The following is a 19823-nucleotide window of genomic DNA, read 5'->3' on the forward strand; positions in this document are numbered from 1 at the left end:
TCTGATGGCTGGCAGATACCAACAGACTCAGAGACAGTTTCTATCAGACATTATACTCCGATAGTCTGCCCGGTGGTAAGGGAGAGAACAACTTGTGGCTGGGGAGTGTGGGGTCCTTGAATATGCTGCGTGCCTTCCTCAGGCACCGTTTTGGGTTGATGTCCCGGATGTGTGGATGCACGGTCACAGTGATGTACTGGGCAGTCTTCACCCCCCGATGAAGGGCCTTGTGGTCGTGAAGGAGCAATTCTCATACCAGGCCATGATGCAACTGGTCAGGATGGTCTCAATGGTGCAGCGGTAGTATTTGGAGAGGAACCGGGGCGGCATTCTGAATTTCTTCAGCCGCCTTAGGAAGCAGAGACGCTGTTGCGCCCTCTTGACAAGAGAGGTGGTGTTGTTGGTTCATGACAAGTCCTCGGTGATGTGGACGCCCAGGAACTTAACTCGTGACTCTGTACTGTAGTCCCGTTGATGTGGATTGGGGCATATTCCCTACTCTGCTTCCTGAAGTCAACAATCAACTCCTTTGTTTTGCTGACGTTGAGGGAGAGGTTGTTATGACACCTGTGCCTCGACCTGTTGTTTCAGCCATTTATTTCAGAAGTTTTATTTTGTTCATAAGTGTTTGTGTTAAAACCTGCTGGTTTGGACTGAATGTTTACCAACTAGCCAGCTAGCTAGTTACCTAGCCAGCTAGCTAGCAATGGAGCCCGCTACGCCTGGAATGGCTAACAAATATTTCCAATGCTGTAGAAGCAGTCTTTATTATGCTCTTGTCCGGGACAATATTAACAATCCGGAATTTCAAATGTGGCAATTGTTTGCTTGCGGGGGGGATTACAGGAATCAGGTGGCTATCCTTAGCAAGCAAATTTAAATTCTGCGTGAACTTATGGGGAAAACGCAAAAAAAGTCCTCAGCTCCTGTGGCAAGACGCAGCTTGGGCTTAATGGATGTATCCCTGCATTGTCATCTGTCCCTATCCGAATGGGCTATGCTACCTGGAATTTTCCTGCTAAGGAAGTTGTTTCAATCTGCTTCTCCTCCATCTTGTAGTGGAGTAGATGGAGAATAGCAAGAGGATAGTTCCAATCAGCACTGGTCCCATGTCACAAGTCGTGGAAAGCAAAGGCAGCCGCATGCTGCAAAACGGAGATCCGTTTAGTGAGAGGTCCGGAGCAGATTGACAGGATGAAGATGTCTGAGAAGACACCACCCATTTGGTTGGCACCCACTTGGAAGATGCGGCCAGAGATGCCACCTGAGCAAGGTGGCTATGTTAGTATTCAAGCTTTTGAGAGTTTTACTCATGGCAGCCTCAGTGTGTAAAAGCACCTAGTGGTCTGGAGAAGCGAGTCTCTTCCTGGATGGCTCGGTATTGTCTGCCTTGAAGGGAGCATAGAATGTGTTAAGCACGTCTGGGAGGAAGGCTTCAGTGGGCACTGCTGGATATGCCTTTGTATTTTTGCATCCCTAATGGATTTGCGGAGCACGTACCTGCTTGCCTTGAATGACTCATCAGGGTTTGTTCTACTGACATTGAATGCTGCAGTTCAGGCTTTCAGCATTGTACGGATATCTCTGTTCATCCAGGGTTTTTGGTTAGGGTATGTCCGGATTGTAATTGTGGGTACAACATCAACAACACATTTCCTAATGAGGCCTGTGACTGACAATATATATTCCTCAAATGTTGATGGATGAGTCCTTGGTGAAAATTTGAACATGTTCCAATCAGCATTCTCAAAATAATCCTGCAGCATTGAGACTGCCTCATCTGTCCAGCACCTCAATATTCTCTGTGTTGATGGCTCTTTCTTGAGTTGCTGCTTGTAGGCGGGGAGGAGGAACAGAGAGACGTGTTCTGACTGGTGTTGTAAGCGTCACGGATGTTGGTGTATACATGGTCAAGCACACTGAATCCTCATGTGTGACAGGATAGATGTTGGTGATATTTTGGGGAAATGTGTTTTAGACGGGCTTAGTTTTAGTCACCACCAACAAAGACTGCTACCGGATGAGAGTATCATTGCTGGCTAATGATCTTGTACAGTTTGCTGAGTGCGCTGTGCTTGCTTGCTTGTGGCGGTATGTACACAGCTGTGACAAGACACCTGAATTTCCTCTGGATATTTTTTATTTTATTTAACTCGGAAAGTCAGGCAAGTCAGTTAAGAACAAATTCTTATTTACAATGACGGCCTACCGGGGAAAAGTGTTTGGGGGCAGAACGACATTTTTACCTTGTCAGCTCGGGATTCGATCTAGCAACCTTTCAGTTACTGGTGCAACGCTCTAACAACTAAGCTACCTGCCACGCCAAAAGGGGTATACAGTAGTGAAATATATACAGCCTTATTCAAAAATGTATTCAGTTGTTTTTTTCCACCTTCAATCTACACACAATACCCAATAAGCAAAATCAAAAACTTTTTTTTTAGAAACTTCAGCAACTTTACCAAAAATAAAAATGGAAATATCACATTTACATAAGAATTCAGACCCTTTACTGAGTACTTTGTTGAAGCACCTTTGGCAGCGATTACAGTCGAGTCTCCTTCACTGCAGTAAGTGAGTAAGACATTTAAACGTGTTAACCCTCGCAAGGCTGCAGGCCCAGACGGCATCCCCAGCCGCGCCCTCAGAGCATGCGCAGACCAGCTGGCCGGTGTGTTTACGGACATATTCAATCAATCCCTATAGCAGTCTGCTGTTCCCACATGCTTCAAGAGGGCCACCATTGTTCCTGTTCCCACGAAAGCTAAGGTAACTGAGCTAAACGACTACCGCCCCGTAGCACTCAATTCCGTCATCATTAAGTGCTTTGAGAGACTAGTCAAGGACCATATCACCTCCACCCTACCTGACACCCTAGACCCACTCCAATTTGCTTACCACCCAAATAGGACCACAGACGATGCAATCTCAACCACACTGCACACTGCCCTAACCCACCTGGACAAGAGGAATACCTATGTGAGAATGCTGTTCATCGACTACAGCTCGGCATTCAACACCATAGTACCCTCCAAGCTCGTCATCAAGCTCGAGACCCTGGGTCTCGACCCCGCCCTGTGCAACTGGGTACTGGACTTCCTGACGGGCCGCCCGCAGGTGGTGAGGGTAGGCAACAACATCTCCTCCCCGCTGATCCTCAACACGGGGGCCCCACAAGGGTGCGTTCTGAGCCCTCTCCTGTACTCCCTGTTCACCCACGACTGCGTGGCCACGCACGCCTCCAACTCAATCATCAAGTTTGCGGACGACACAACAGTGGTAGGCTTGATTACCAACAACGACGAGACGGCCTACAGGGAGGAGGTGAGGGCCCTCGGAGTGTGGTGTCAGGAAAATAACCTCACACTCAACGTCAACAAAACTAAGGAGATGATTGTGGACTTCAGGAAACAGCAGAGGGAACACACCCCTATCCACATCGATGGAACAGTAGTGGAGAGGGTAGCAAGTTTTAAGTTCCTCGTCATACACATCACAGACAAACTGAATTGGTCCACTCACACTGACAGCGTCGTGAAGAAGGCGCAGCAGCGCCTCTTCAACCTCAGGAGGCTGAAGAAATTTGGCTTGTCACCAAAAGCACTCACAAACTTCTACAGATGCACAATCGAGAGCATCCTGGCGGGCTGTATCACCGCCTGGTACGGCAACTGCTCCGCCCTCAACTGTAAGGCTCTCCAGAGGGTAGTGAGGTCTGCACAACGCATCACCGGGGGCAAACTACCTGCCCTCCAGGACACCTACACCACCCGATGTTACAGGAAGGCCATAAAGATCATCAAGGACATCAACCACCCGAGCCACTGCCTGTTCACCCCGCTATCATCCAGAAGGCGAGGTCAGTACAGGTGCATCAAAGCTGGGACCGGGAGACTGAAAAACAGCTTCTATCTCAAGGCCATCAGACTGTTAAACAGCCACCACTAACATTGAGTGGCTGCTGCCAACACACTGTCATTGACACTGACCCAACTCCAGCCACTTTAATAATGGGAATTGATGGGAAATGATGTAAATATATCACTAGCCACTTTAAACAATGCTACCTTATATAATGTTACTTACCCTACATTATTCATCTCATATGCATACGTTTATACTGTACTCTACATCATCGACTGCATCCTTATGTAACACATGTATCACTAGCCACTTTAACTATGCCACTTTGTTTACTTTGTCTACATACTCATCTAATATGTATATACTGTACTCGATACCATCTACTGTATGCTGCTCTGTACCATCACTCATTCATATATCCTTATGTACATATTCTTTATCCCCTTATACTGTGTATAAGACAATAGTTTTGGAATTGTTAGTTAGATTACTTGTTGGTTATCACTGCATTGTCGGAACTAGAAGCACAAGCATTTCGCTACACTCGCATTAACATCTGCTAACCATGTGTATGTGACAAATAAAATTTGATTTGATTTGAGTCTTCTTGGGTATGATGCTACAAGCACACCTGTATTTGGGGAGTTTCTCCCATTCTTCTCTGCAGATCCTCTCAAGCTCCGTCAGGTTGGATGCGGAGCGTCGCTGCACAGGTATTTTCAGGTCTCTCCAGAGATGTTTGATCGGGTTCAAGTCCGGGCTCTAGCTGGGCCACACGAGGACATTCAGAGACTTGTCCCGAAGCCACTCCTGCGTTGTCTTGGCTGCGTGCTTAGGGTCATTGTCCTGTTGGAAGGTGAACCTTCACCCCAGTCTGAGGTCCTGAGCGCCCTGGGGCAGGTTTTCATCAAGGATCTCTCTGTACTTTGCTCTGTTCATCTTTCCCTCGATCATGATTAGTCTCCCAGTCCCTGCCACTGAAAAACATCCCCACAGAATGATGCCGACACCACCACGCTTCACCGTAGGGATGGTGCCAGGTTTCCTCCAGACGTGACGCTTGGCATTCAGGCCAATCTTGGTTTCATCAGAGCAGATAATCTTGTTTCTCATGGTCTGAGAGTCTTTAGGTTCCTTTTGGCAAACTCCAAGTGGGCTGTCATGTGCATTTTACTGAGGAGTGGCTTCCACCAGGCCACTCTACCATAAAGGCCTGAATGAGTGCTGTCCTTCTGGAAGTTTCTTCCATCTCCACAGAGGAACTGTAGAGCTCTGCCAGAGTGACCATCAGGTTCAGGTGCTCACTTTGGCCGGGGGCAGCCAGCTCTAGGAGGAGTCTTGGTGGTTCCAATCTTCTTCCATTTAAGAATAATGGAGGCCACTGTGTTGTTGGGGACCTTCAATACTGCAGAATCTTTTTGGTACCCTTCCCCAGATCTGTGCTTCGACACAATCCTGTCTCGGTGCTCGAGGACCATTCCTTCGACCTCATGGCTTGGTTTGAGCTTTGACCTTGTGAAGATGCTGGAGGAAACTGGTACAAAAGTTTCTATATCCACAGTAAAACGAGTCCTATATCGACATAACCTGAAAGTCCACTCAGCAAGGAAGAAGCCACTGCCCCAAAACTGCCAGTTTGCAACTACACATGGGGACCAAGATTGTACTTTTTGGAGAAATATCCTGTGGTCTGATGAAACAAAAATAGAACTGTTTGGCCATAATGACCATCGTTATGTGTGGAGAAAAACGGGGGAGGCTTACAAGCTGAAGAACACCATCCCAACCGTGAAGCACGGGGGTGGCAGAATCATGTTGTGGGGGTGCTTTGCTGCAGGAGGGATTGGTGCACTTCACAAAATAGATGGCATCATGAGAATGGAAAATAATGCAGATATGTTGAAGCAACATCTCAAGACATCAGTCAGGAAGTTAAAGCTTGCTCGCAAATGGGTCTTCCTAATGGACAATGACACCAAGCATACTTCCAAAGTTGTGGCAAAATGGCTTAAGGACAACAAAGTCAAGGTATTGGAGTGGCAATCATAAAGCCCTGACCGCAATCCCGTAGAAAAATGGTGGGCAGAACTGGAAAAATGTGTGCGAGCAAGGAGGCCTACAAACCTGACTCAGTTACACCAGCTCTGTAAAAATCCACCCAACTTATTGTGGGAAGCTTGTGGAAGGCTACCCGAAATGTTTGACTCAGTTAAACAATTTAAAGGCAATGCTACCAAATATAAATTGAGTGTACGTAAACCTCTGACCCACTGGGAATGTGAGGAAATAAATAAAAGCTGAAATAAATCACTCTTCTATTATTCTAACATTTCACATTCTTAAAATAAAAGTAGTGATCCTAACTGACCTAAGACAGGGAATTTTTACGAGGATTAAATGTCAGGAATTGTGAAAAACTGAGTTTAAATGTATTTGGCTAAGGTGTATGTAAACTTCCGACTTCAATTGTATACACAGGTGTGTGCATTTCCAAATCATGTCTAATAAATATAATTTACCACGGGTGGACTCCAATCATTTCTTATTTTACCTTTATTTAACTAGGCAAGTCAGTTAAGAACAAATTCTTATTTGGGCTAACTGCCTTGTTCGATAACTAGCCCAACGTTCTAACCACTAGGCTACCCTAGGATGATCAATGGAAACAGGAAGTACCTGAGCTCAATTTAAAGTCTCATAAAGGGTCTGAATACTAATGAAAATAAGGTATTTTTTATTTTTAATACATTTGCAAAAATGTACACAAATCTATTTTTGCTTTGTTATTATGGCGTATTGTGTGTAGATTAATGAGGGTAAATGTATTTTATCAATTTTAAAATAAGGCTGTAATGTGACAAAACGTAGAAAAAGTTAAGGGGTCTGAATACTTTCTGAATGTGTGGTTATGGACGTGGGTATGCAGACCCGCGAGCCACTGCGGCCCCTTATGATGAGTAGATTTTTTGTGGCCCCGACTCCGATCAAAGTTGCCCATACCTGATCTAGTGTCTCTCTCTTTCTGTCAGTTATAACAGATCTACTCTGCTTGACATATACAGTGGGGCAAAAAAGTATTTAGTCAGCCACCAACTGTTCAAGTTCTCCCACTTAAAAAGATGAGAGAGGCCTGTAATTTTCATCATAGGTACACTTCAACTATGACAGACAAAATGAGAAAAAAAATCCAGAAAATCACATTGTAGGATTTTTAATGAATTTATTTGCAAATTATGGTGGAAAATAAGTATTTGGTCAATAACAAAAGTTTCTCAATACTTTGTTATATACCCTTAGTTGGCAATGACAGAGGTCAAACGTTTTCTGTCTTCACAAGGTTTTCACACACGGTTGCTGGTATTTTGGCCCATTCCTCCATGCAGATCTCCTCTAGAGCAGTGATGTTTTGGGGCTGTTGCTGGGCAACACGGACTTTCAACTCCCTCCAAAGATTTTCAATGGGGTTGAGATCTGGAGACTGGCTAGGCCACTCAAGGACCTTGAAATGCTTCTTACGAAGCCACTCCTTCATTGCCCGGGAGGTGTGTTTGGGATCATTGTCATACTGAAAGACCCAGGCACGTTTCATCTTCAATGCCCTTGCTGATGGAAGGAGGTTTTCACTCAAAATCTCACGATACATGGCCTATTCATGCTTTCCTTTACACGGATCAGTCGTCCTGGTCCCTTTGCAGAAAAACAGCCCCAAAGCATGATGTTTCCACCCCCATGCTTCACAGTAGGTATGCTGTTCTTTGGATGCATTCTTTGTCCTCCAAACACGACGAGTTGAGTTTTTACCAAAAAGTTATATTTTGGTTTCATCTGACCATATGACATTCTCCCAATCTTCTTCTGGATCATCCAAATGATCTCTAGCAAACTTCAGATGGGCCTGGACATGTACTGGCTTAAGCAGGTGGACACGTCTGGCACTGCAGGATTTGAGTCCTTGGCGGCGTAGTGTGTTACTGATGGTAGGCTTTGTTACTTTGGTCCCAGCTCTCTGCAGGTCATTCACTAGGCCCTTTTGTGATCATTTTGACCCCACGGGGTGAGATCTTGCGTGGAGCCCCAGATTGAGGGAGATTATTAGTGGTCTTGTATGTCTTCCATTTCCTAATAATTGCTCCCACAGTTGATTTCTTCAAACCAAGCTGCTTACCTATTGCAGATTCAGTCTTCCCAGCCTGGTGCATGTCTACAATTTGTTTTCTGGTGTCCTTTGACAGTTCTTTGGTCTTGGCCATAGTGGAGTTTGGAGTGTGACTGTTTGAGGTTGTGGACAGGTGTCTTATATACTGATAACAAGTTCAAACAGGTGTCATTAATACAGGTAACGAGTGGAGGACAGAGGAGCCTCTTAAAGAGGAAGTTACAGGTCTGTGAGAGCCAGAAATCTTGCTTGTTTGTCAGTGACCAAATACTTATTTTCTACCATAATTTGCAAATAAATTCATTAAAAATCCTACAATGTGATTTTCTGGAATTTTTTTCTCATTTTGTCTGTCATAGTTGAAGTGTACCTATGATGGAAATTACAGGCCTCTCATCTTTTTAAGTGGGAGAATTTTCACAATTGATGGCTGACTAAATACTTTTTTGCCCCACTGTATGGGCTGAAAGTAACCACAAAGCCCCACTTTCAGCCTGATTATACCTGTTTTATAAAATATAACCAGACGATTTAGGTTGGGGTAAGTCTGTTTTGCTTGACTTCTTTTCTTGGCCCCTTACAAGGATGAATTTCAGCTGGAAGCAATTTGAGGGATGATCCGTGTACATAGTATTGTGGTGAGGTTCTGAGAGGGTGACCGAGTGGATGTCCATTGAAAACTGGTTAAAACAATTCATTTGGTCAACAAATGAAGAGGGCTAATGAAACAATCAACACCTGCACCCCTCTCGGAACCCTGGCTTTATCCCTGCGTCCATAACAACAGATGTGGATGACCTACCCCCACCTCCAACCCACCGCAACCTGTACCCCCCCCCCCCCCCCCCCCTCAGCCCATTCAGGCCTGCACGGCCAAACTGGAAACTGCTTGAGACAGAATCAGGGAAAAATAGCCAAATCCCCCACCCTGGGTTAACACAAAAGAGACTGGAATGCAAGGAGTTAATCTGTTAGGGGTCTCTCTGCAAACAAAGGACAAGCCTCCAGACAAAGGTTGAGGGAGTGGGAGCAGAGGGGGGGGGTGGCTTTCCCTTACCATCTGGACCCTTTGTTTGGGGGAGGAGGTTGGTGAAGGGGGAGGTGTCCTGGTGAAGGGGGGAGGGGCCAGTGAGCCTCCCCATCCAGTGCTGCAGCCCCAGACAGACAACCCAGCTAGCACATAACATTCTGAGAACCATATGTTTCTTAGAATGTGGTTGTCCTATGGTTATTTTGCAAACAACTGGAAATGGTGCAGAATAATTGCTTGGCTCTGTAACATTCTCAGCACATTTAAGGCACTTGAAAAAAACACAATTTTCTTGGTATTTCATTACTTTAACAGTGCTAGAGGAGTCACTACGGACTCGGGTTCGATCTCAGGCTGTATCACAACCAGCTGTGATCGGGAGTCCCATAGGGTGGCGCACAATTGGCCCAGTATTGTCTGGGTTAGGGGAGGGTTTGGCCAGGGTAAATAAGAATTTGTTCGTCATCTCTGAGCACGGAACCCGGTAGCGGGATGAAATTCGACAACGTACGGTGATCGCTACATAAATAGTCATATTAAACATTCATGAAAATACAAGTGTCTCACGTGTTTCGAAAGCCTAGAATCTTGCTAATCCAACTGCATTGTCAGATTTAAAAAAGGATTTACTGCTAAAGAATACGATGTGATTATCTGAGGATAAAGCCCCATAAAAAAACTACTATTTCAACCAGCACAGGCGTAACAAAATCACAAACTGCAATAAAATAAATAGTTTACCTTTGACGATCTTCCTCTGTTTGCAATCCCAATGCTAATTGTTACACAATGAATGGTCTTTTGTTTGATAAAATCCATTTTGTGAACCGCCTGTGTCGTGAATTCCGTCTCATTCCATTTGACGACGGCACATTCGAGGTAAATACACACACAAAACGTGACTTTTCCAGTCATGTTCGGTTTCATTGCAATCAACTGGTTTGTTTGTTTGTAACACAACCAAACCTGATGGGTCATTTCGCGGGATGTATTGACTGAAAGAAACCGATTTGAAGACAACAAGTAATGACATCATTGTGCACCAATGATTTGCCCGCTGTTTCGTTGATTGACTGTATTTTAACCCAATGACCACTGATCGTCTTGAAATCTAGCTGGGTCGATAGCCAATGAGCTGAGGTAAACGGCAATATGTAATGTTTATGTGTTGGAAGACCAACCCATGTAGTAAACTCCGGCGTGAAGAGGTTCATTCGCCATTGACGATTCATACCGGAAGGAGCAACGCATGTTGCGCACAGCATTGTTTTGGTAAAGTGCATATTCAGCTGTTCATATATCAATCAGTATGGTGACTAAGTCAGGAAAAGCTAAATCTAAGTCTAGATATACAGATGTACACACAATTTTAGATTCAATTGATCGGGAAAGTGAGACAGAGATTGTTGGAGGACGATTCATTTAGCGATTCCCAGATGGAGGAATGTTTTTTGAACGGAGAGGACATCGTTTTGGACTGGTAAGTTCTTCGCATGCTAATGCCGTTGTTTGAAATTAATAATATAAAATATTATTTGTGAAATGAAATAGCCTATTTGAGGCTGTTGAGGGGAGGTCAGGCCCACAACAATGGCCAAAGTGAAATGGAGACAGTAGATACAGCTGGTCTGTTGTAATATAATAAAGACACACTGCACACTGCCCTAACCCACCTGGACAAGAGGAATACCTATGTGAGAATGCTGTTCATCGACTACAGCTCGGCATTCAACACCATAGTACCCTCCAAGCTCGTCATCAAGCTCGAGACCCTGGGTCTCGACCCCGCCCTGTGCAACTGGGTACTGGACTTCCTGACGGGCCGCCCCCAGGTGGTGAGGGCAGGCAACAACATCTCCTCCCCGCTGATCCTCAACACGGGGGCCCCACAAGGGTGCGTTCTGAGCCCTCTCCTGTACTCCCTGTTCACCCACGACTGCGTGGCCACGCACGCCTCCAACTCAATCATCAAGTTTGCGGACGACACAACAGTGGTAGGCTTGATTACCAACAACGACGAGACGGCCTACAGGGAGGAGGTGAGGGCCCTTGGAGTGTGGTGTCAGGAAAATAACCTCACACTCAACGTCAACAAAACTAAGGAGATGATTGTGGACTTCAGGAAACAGCAGAGGGAACACCCCCTATCCACATCGATGGAACAGTAGTGGAGAGGGTAGCTAGTTTTAAGTTCCTCGGCATACACATCACAGACAAACTGAATTGGTCCACTCACACTGACAGCGTCGTGAAGAAGGCGCAGCAGCGCCTATTCAACCTCAGGAGGCTGAAGAAATTCGGCTTGTCACCAAAAGCACTCACAAACTTCTACAGATGCACAATCGAGAGCATCCTGGCGGGCTGTATCACCGCCTGGTACGGCAACTGCTCCGCCCTCAACCGTAAGGCTCTCCAGAGGGTAGTGAGGACTGCACAACGCATCACCGGGGGCAAACTACCTGCCCTCCAGGACACCTACACCACCCGTTGTTACAGGAAGGCCATAAAGATCATCAAGGACATCAACCACCCGAACCACTGCCTGTTCACCCCGCTATCATCCAGAAGGCGAGGTCAGTACAGGTGCATCAAAGCTGGGACCGAGAGACTGAAAAACAGCTTCTATCTCAAGGCCATCAGACTGTTAAATAGCCACCACTAACATTGAGTGGCTGCTGCCAACACACTGTCATTGACACTGACCCAACTCCAGCCATTTTAATAATGGGAATTGATGGGAAATGATGTAAATATATCACTAGCCACTTTAAACAATGCTACCTTATATAATGTTACTTACCCTACATTATTCATCTCATATGCATATGTATATACTGTACTCTACAACATCGACTGCATCCTTATGTAACACATGTATCACTAGCCACTTTAACTATGCCACTTTGTTTACTTTGTCTACACACTCATCTCATATGTATATACTGTACTCGATACCATCTACTGTATGCTGCTCTGTACCATCACTCATTCATATATCCTTATGTACATGTTCCTTATCCCCTTACACTGTGTATAAGACAGTAGTTTTGGAATTGTTAGTTAGATTACTTGTTGGTTATCACTGCATTGTCGGAACTAGAAGCACAAGCATTTCGCTACACTCGCATTAACATCTGCTAACCATGTGTATGTGACAAATAAAAATTTGATTTGATTTGATTTGATTTGATCTAGCTGGTCTGTCATAATATAATAGAGACAGTAGATCTAGCAGGTCTATAATAATATATTCAACCTTATGTTCCCTCTACTCTACAATTCTAACTGAACATTTTCTTTCCCAGTGACACTGACTCTGAATGGGAGCCCCCAGTGCCAAGGTGTCCATCCCCCACTGAACTTGGTTCATCCAGCTCCTGTCACAAGTGGTGTTCATCTGCCCAAATGTATTTCTGCAGGCATGGATGTGCTATGGCACCTGGCATCAGCAGAATAATATTGTGTAGAGGACTGAGGGTCTTCCTAATATTGAAAGTGTTTTTTAGTAAATGTATATCTTTTTTTCATGTTTTTTCTCCATTTGGGGGGGGGGTTTGAATACCATTTTGGTATTTTGTATATAGTTATTCCATTCAAAATGTATAACTTTACCAATTTGGCCACTTTGGTACATTTGGGCTACTTGTGTGGGACACCTGGGTGACTTCATGATAAATGTCATGTAGCACACTCATTTTAGAAGTTATCATTCTGAAACTTTGCACAAGTACTGTTGCCCTCTTATGTTTTTCACTGAAATTGTCCCCATCATCCTATCTGACTGTTTGTTTTATCTTGTTCATTTTAAAGATGATACAACAATAAAAATAAAAAACACATGTTTTTTTCATTGTATTATCTAAACCAGATCTATTGTGTTATATTCTCCTACATTCAATTAACATTTACACAAACTTCTTTCAAATGGTACAAGAACATGCATATCCTTGGTTCTGTGCCTGAGCTACAGGCAGTTAGATTTGGGTATGTCTTCAGGCGGAAATTGAAAAAAGTAGGGGGTAGCTCTAAGAGGTTATTAACTGACTTGCCTAGTTAAATGAAGGTTAAATTTTAAAAAATGACATTGCCATCGATAAAATGCAATTGTGTTCATTGTCCATCGCTTATGCCTTTCCATACCATAACCCCTCCGCCACCATGGGGCTCTCTGTTCACAAAGTTGACATCAGCAAAGCGCTCGCCCACATGACGCCATACCTCTGGTCTGCCATCTGCCCAGTATAGTTAAAACCAGGATTCATCCGTGAAGAGCACACTTCTCCAGCGTGCCAGTACGACGCCAAACTGCAGTCAGGTCAAGTCCCTGGTGAGGACGAAGAGCACACAGATGAGCTTCCCTGAGATGTTTCTGACAGTTTGTGCAGAAATTCTTTGGTTGTGCAAACCCAGTTGGCTGGTCTGACGATCCCGCAGGTGAGGAAGCCGGATGGGGAAGTCCTGGGCTGGCATGGTTACACGTGTTGGACATACTACCAAATTCTCTAAAACGATGTTGGAGGCAGCTTATGCTAGAAAGATTTACATTAAATGATCTGTCAACAGCTCTGATAGACATTCTTGCAGTCAACATTCCAATTACACGCTCCTTAAAAACTTGAGATATCTGTGGCATTGTGTTGTGTGACCAAACTACACATTTTAGAGTGGCCTTTTATTGTCCCTTGCACAAGGTACACCTGTGTAATGATCATGTTGTTTAATCAGCTTCTTGGCACGCACACCTGTCAGTTGGATGGATGGATGATCTTGGAAAAAGAAAACGACTCACTAAAAGGGATGTAACCCATTTTCTGCACAACATTTGAGATAAATAAGCTTTTGATGCTTATGGACAATTTCTAGGATATTTTTTTCAACTCTTGTTAAGTGTGTTCAGGTGTGTTGGCGCAGCCACTAATCTTGGCCACACCTTAATGAGTGCTTGTTTAGTTTGAAATGGGGTCTGTTTGAATATACAAAAATGTAACAGCTTTGTATATGTTAAAAAACATGGCATGCTAACTCCTGATGGCGAAGTGGACTCATTCCATGGATAGAGAACAGAAGATTATAGCTTTGAATCTCACTGATAAAAAAAGGAATGCATTTCCACGATTAATGCCTAAGGAAATTAATTTCAATGTGTCCTATTCAGTAGCAGTGCTTGGTATTTTAAAAAATTAACCCAAAATATGCTAGCTGTGTTATTAAAACACTTTCAGAGCGTCAATAAAACCTCCCAGGAAAACTTAAGGAACTGGAGTAAAATGCTCTCTGAACCTCCCTGCAACTGAAAAAATATTTTCTATAATAAGGACAGTAAAATTGAATGTTTTTTAAACAGTCAGAAAACATGGCTTCGTTACCACAACCAATGCGAAACCCAAATACATACGTTCCCACAACTTCCAATGAACCAACTGTGCTAGCTGGGAACCCTCCACTGGGGCCCTGCTCAGCTAATAACCTGCCTACTCTCCGACTGCTCACACACACACACACACACACACACACACACACACACACACACACACACACACACACACACACACACACACACACACACACACACACACACACACACACACACACACACACACACACACACACACACACACACACACACACACACACACACACACACACACACACACGAGGCTCCCTCAAACCATGTCTCAGCACATCAACAAACCCTGAGACTTTACAACTTCTCTAGAGGGTTAGGCAACGTGAAAGTAAACTTTGTCTAAAAAAGGTATGTTTGTATATGTCAATCTGTCTGCAACTTTGGTAGCTTTTCAAGTGAAATCTGTCAGACAGAGGGAACACAGGCTCTCTTAAGGGCCATTATGAGCTGTGTAAACATGATTCACAATTAAAGCATGTTGGCGATTCAGGGAGAAGAATGCAGCTGAAAGACCCCTGTTCAGAGATTGAGGGTAGAGGGGCTTTTCGGGATGAGCAGCGCTGGACAAACAATGACTGCCTGTGAACTCACTCCCTCTCTCTTTCTCCCAGTCTCTCTCTCTTTCCTTCGATCTCTCTCTGCCTCTTCATCTGTCAACTGGAGGAGAACCCAGGCATGGGCGTTTCCTTCTCATCCAGTGAGACTGAGAGAAATACGTGTCAGCCTGTCAGTCCAGAGGCAGACCACTTCCAGATAGCAAATACACTGAAGAATTATTTGGGCATTAACACTCTGAAAGGTCGGCTAAAACATAGACAGCACAAGCTGGTTCTACGAATATCATGGATAGAGATCATAATGAGTTATCTGTTTTTTTTACTCTGGCCAGAATCTATAAAAGCTATTTACAGTATAACAGGTATACAGTCGTGGCCAAAAGTTTTGAGAATGACACAAATATTAATTTTCAAAGTCTGCTGCTTCAGTTTGTACGATGGCAATTTGCATATACTCCAGAATGTTATGAAGAGTGATCAGATGAATTGCAATTAATTGCAAAGTCCCTCTTTGCCATGCAAATGAACTGAATCCCCAAAAAACATTTCCACTGCATTTCAGCCCTGCCTCAAAAAGACCAGCTGACATCATGTCAGTGACTCTCTAATTAACACAGGTGTGAGTGTTGACGAGGACAAGGCTGGAGATCACTCTGTTAAGCTGATTGAGTTCAAGTAGCAGTCATTTTCTCTGATGAATACCCTTTCCGATTGTTTGGGGCATCCGGAAAAAAGTTTGTCCGGAGAAGACAAGGTGAGCTCTACCATCAGTCCTGTGTCATGCCAACAGTAAAGCATCCTGAGACAATTCATGTGTGGGGTTTCTTTTCAGCCAAGGTAGTGGGCTCACTCACAATTTTGCATAAGAACACAGCCATGAATAAAGAGTGGTACCAACACATCCTCCGAGAGCAACTTCTCCCTACCATCCAGGAACAGTTTGGTGACGAACAATGCCTTTTCCAGCATGATGGAGCACCTTGCCATAAGGCAAAACATCAATATCTTGGATCCATGACCAGGAAACTCCCCAGACCTTAATCCCATTGAGGACGTGTGGTCAATCCTCAAGAGGTGGGTGGACAAACAAAAACCCACAAATTCTGACAAACTCCAAGCATTGATTATGCAAGAATGGGCTGCCATCAGTCAGGATGTGGCCCAGAACACAATGATAGCATGCCAGGGTAAATTGCAGAGGTCTTGAAAAAGAAGGGTGAACACTGCAAATATTGACTCTTTGCATCAACTTCATGTAATTGTCAATAAAAGCCTTTGACACTCATGAAATGCTTGTAATTATACTTCAGTATTCCATAGTAACATCTGACAAAAATATCTAGACACTGAAGCAGCAAACTTTGTGAAAATTAATATTTGTGTCATTCTCAAAACTTTTGGCCACTACGGTACATACGCAGTAAGCATAACTTCACTTTTAAAGTAATACTGACTATGCTCCAATTTGAGGGAAATGGAAGTTATTTGAGTTGGGTTCCATTTTATTATCAGGGCCAGTTCATCTTCCAGTGAAGAGAGTACAGTGAACCCACAGCACTGACGTCAGAAGACGTTGCGCTTAGCATTCCCCAGAAATGACCTCCTCCTCACTCCTACACATTCTTTCATGTCATGATGTGTGCTTTCATGTCGTGAATAAATTGCAGCTGTGAGTGTGTTTACAGTGTGTGGTGTTAAATGGGCATCTTTGTAAAAATCGCTCTGGATTAGAATGTCTGCTAAATGACTCAAATGTCAAATGTACATAGACAGTGCACGTACCACCACCATGAGTGAAGGAATCCAGGGGGCTCCCCCAGTGTAATGTTCTTCTCCCATCGGATCTAGGAGAGGAGGAAGATAGTGGAGAGACAGAGAGTGATACAAAGAGGGAGAGAGAGTTAAGACTCCACTGCATGTGCATCCATAATGCATAAAAAAACCACATCTCACTCCACTTCCACCTCAGACAGACACGCAGTAAGAATGGAGTGCAGAGAGTGTGGTTCTGACTCTAAAAACATCTTAGGAGCAGCTCCTCACGCTTCAAACACCTACTCCCCATATCTGGTCACTGAGATAAGATCAACCCAGAGATTGCTAGCAACCACACTCAGCCCTATTATCACCGTCTGTGGCCACTGTGTAAGCTTCAGTATATTGCAGGTACTGTGCGTAGCCTCCCTTGTGTACGAAGGTTTCTCTGCCTCTCATCTCATAAGTAGGACCCAGGGTTCTTGCCTTTGTGACTTGACCAGGAAAAGTTCATGTAACTAGCTAGGGCCAGGACCTTTTCTTGGTCAGGGTCACATGATCGGGCAAAAACTCATACAAGTGAGCCTTAAAACGTGGCATGTAATAGAGGCTACCTGCAATGCACTGTAGTGCTAAGGCATATGTCTTGTGATCTACACTATATTGTAGGTGGATAATCTCCTATAAACCCCACAGCTGGTGGACGAGACTGAGTTGTGTGTGGGACAGAGAAGCTGTTTTAGGAGGTGTTCTGCTGTGAAGGGGAGGGGCTGTGGGGACTGACTGTGTCCCTGGGGGACAGGGCCGTGTGCAGGGGGAGGTTAATTGAGAGGCAGTAGGAGAGTCCAAGCGATAGCTCTCATTAGATGCACTGAGCAGGTGTGTTTTTCTTCAGCGTACCTGTGGGGACTGAATTTTCTTATCTGTTCAGGGAGGGTGGGGGGAGAGGAGGGTTGGAATGGGACGGGATGAACATGCTTTGGAGAGGTCCTGAGACTGACAGGCCTATATTAATGTAGTAATTGAATGGGAGTGACGTGGCTGACTGTAGAACTGTTGACATCTATTTGAATGAAAGAGACAATATAGTTGGAAGTATCATTACCAGGATAAGTTATAAAAGCATTTTATTTTTTATATTGTGTACTTACTCATAGCCTATGAAGGACAAGCAGAGTACCAGAAAATAATGGTTTGAAAACATCCCTGATAAGCATCTCTGCATTATACTTTGTATGAGATTTCATACATTCAAGACACAACTACAGGACAAGCAAATGACCTTGACCCTGTCCTCTGCATGCATGTCTCATGGACGTGGACTTTGTGAGGATCGGTGTCTTCGTCCCATTGCCTGTGACCCATAACTTAACCCCTATCCAGCAGCACACCATTAACACTCCATCTCAGGGAGGAGATTCACCCAGGAGGGTTCTGCTATCAGAACCTCACTTCAGCCCTGCTTCTTAAAGTGGAACAGACAGCATTTTAGCAACATTCAAATCTGTTCATATACACTCCCAGGAATATATATATATATATATATTTTTACATTTTCTGACAAGCGTGTTTGGGTATTACATATACTAATGCATTTGTGAAAATTCTATAGCAATATAGTGTGGGAAAGTGGCTGTGCGCTTGGACAATTAATAGACATGGCAGTAAACAAAACCTAATAAAAACATTGTCTCGTCCAGGACCACAATCTGCGCAGAGGTACAGTAAGCCTACATGCAAACAAGCCATTTGCCACAAGGGCCTGCCATTATTCACTTTGAACTGGACTGCGTGTTTACAAGCAGTTGCAACAGCGTGACTTTAGATTAGAACGCATTCATCAAAAGCCATAAAATACACTTGAATGGAAAGCAAATATTTAGCTAAATACCACAGGAGTCACCTAAAACCCTCAAACTTTTACAGATGCACAATGGAGAGCATCCTGTTAGGCTGTATCACCACCTGGTAAGGCAACTGCACCGCCTGCAACCGCAGGGCTCTCCAGAGGGTGGTGCGGTCTGCCCAACGCATCACCAGGGACAAACTAGCTGCCCTCCAGGACACCTACAGCACCCGATGTAACAGGAAGATCACCAAGGACGACAACCAACCGAGCCACTGCCTGTTCACCCCGTGCATAAAAGCTAGGACCGAGAGACAGAAAAACAGCTTCTATCTCAAGGCCAACAGACTGTTACATAGACGTCACTAGCACATTAGAGGCTGCTGCCTATATACATATACTTTAAATCACTGGCCACTTGAATAAATTAATACTAGTCACTCCAATAAAGTTTACATATTTGTATTACTCAACTCATATGTACATACTGTATCTTAGTCTATGCCATTCTGACATTGATCATCCATATATTTATATATTCTTTAATCCATTCCTTTACTTAGACTTGTGTGCATATGTTGGGAAATTGTTAGATATTACATGTTAGATATTACTGCACTGTTGGAGCTAGAAACACAAGCACACCTTTGCTACACCTGCAATGACATCTGCTAAACATGTGTATGTGACCAATAACATTTGATTTGATTTGAGTCCTCCTACATTTGGGAACTTTACAGTCCTATTGATCAAACAACAATGAAAAAGGTTGGCTATATTTCCCTATATGCACATCAACAATATCAACATTTAATGCTAGCCAGAGCAAGAGGAGCTCAAATCTAACAAAGGAACATTAGATAAACCCTCTCAAACGTTTTCAGCTATACTGAACAAAAATATAAAATGCAAAATGAAACTATTTCAAAGATTTTACTTAGCTACAGTTAAGGAAATCAGTCAATTGAAATACATTCATTAGGCCCTAATTTATGGATTTCACATGACTGGGCAGGGGCGCACTGGGGAGTCAGGCCCAGCCAATCAAAATGAGTTTTTCCTCACAAAAGGACCTTCGAGACAGAAAGTAGTTTCATTTCAAGCTAAAGTGTACTGTTAGCTAGCTAACGTTAGCTGGCTGGCTCCCTAGCTAACGTTAAGTGTATGACATTATTCGTATCCCAAACCGTTTGATTTGCTAGAGCCTA

The 19823-nt window shown here is 44.1% G+C and overlaps 1 protein-coding gene across 2 annotated transcripts in view; it reads right to left on the reverse strand.

Moving 5' to 3' along the window:
• Positions 1-19823, reverse strand: part of LOC124037674 (single-stranded DNA-binding protein 3-like) — a 137639-nt gene that overhangs the window by 88256 nt on the left and 29560 nt on the right. For both annotated transcript variants that reach the window (XM_046352620.1, XM_046352621.1), the window contains exon 3: positions 16797-16858. In XM_046352620.1, the coding sequence (XP_046208576.1) occupies positions 16797-16858 (62 nt within the window). The remainder of the gene's footprint in view (positions 1-16796; positions 16859-19823) is intronic.

Source organism: Oncorhynchus gorbuscha, linkage group LG06 (genome assembly GCF_021184085.1).
Source record: "Oncorhynchus gorbuscha isolate QuinsamMale2020 ecotype Even-year linkage group LG06, OgorEven_v1.0, whole genome shotgun sequence".
Lineage (NCBI taxonomy): Eukaryota > Metazoa > Chordata > Actinopteri > Salmoniformes > Salmonidae > Oncorhynchus > Oncorhynchus gorbuscha.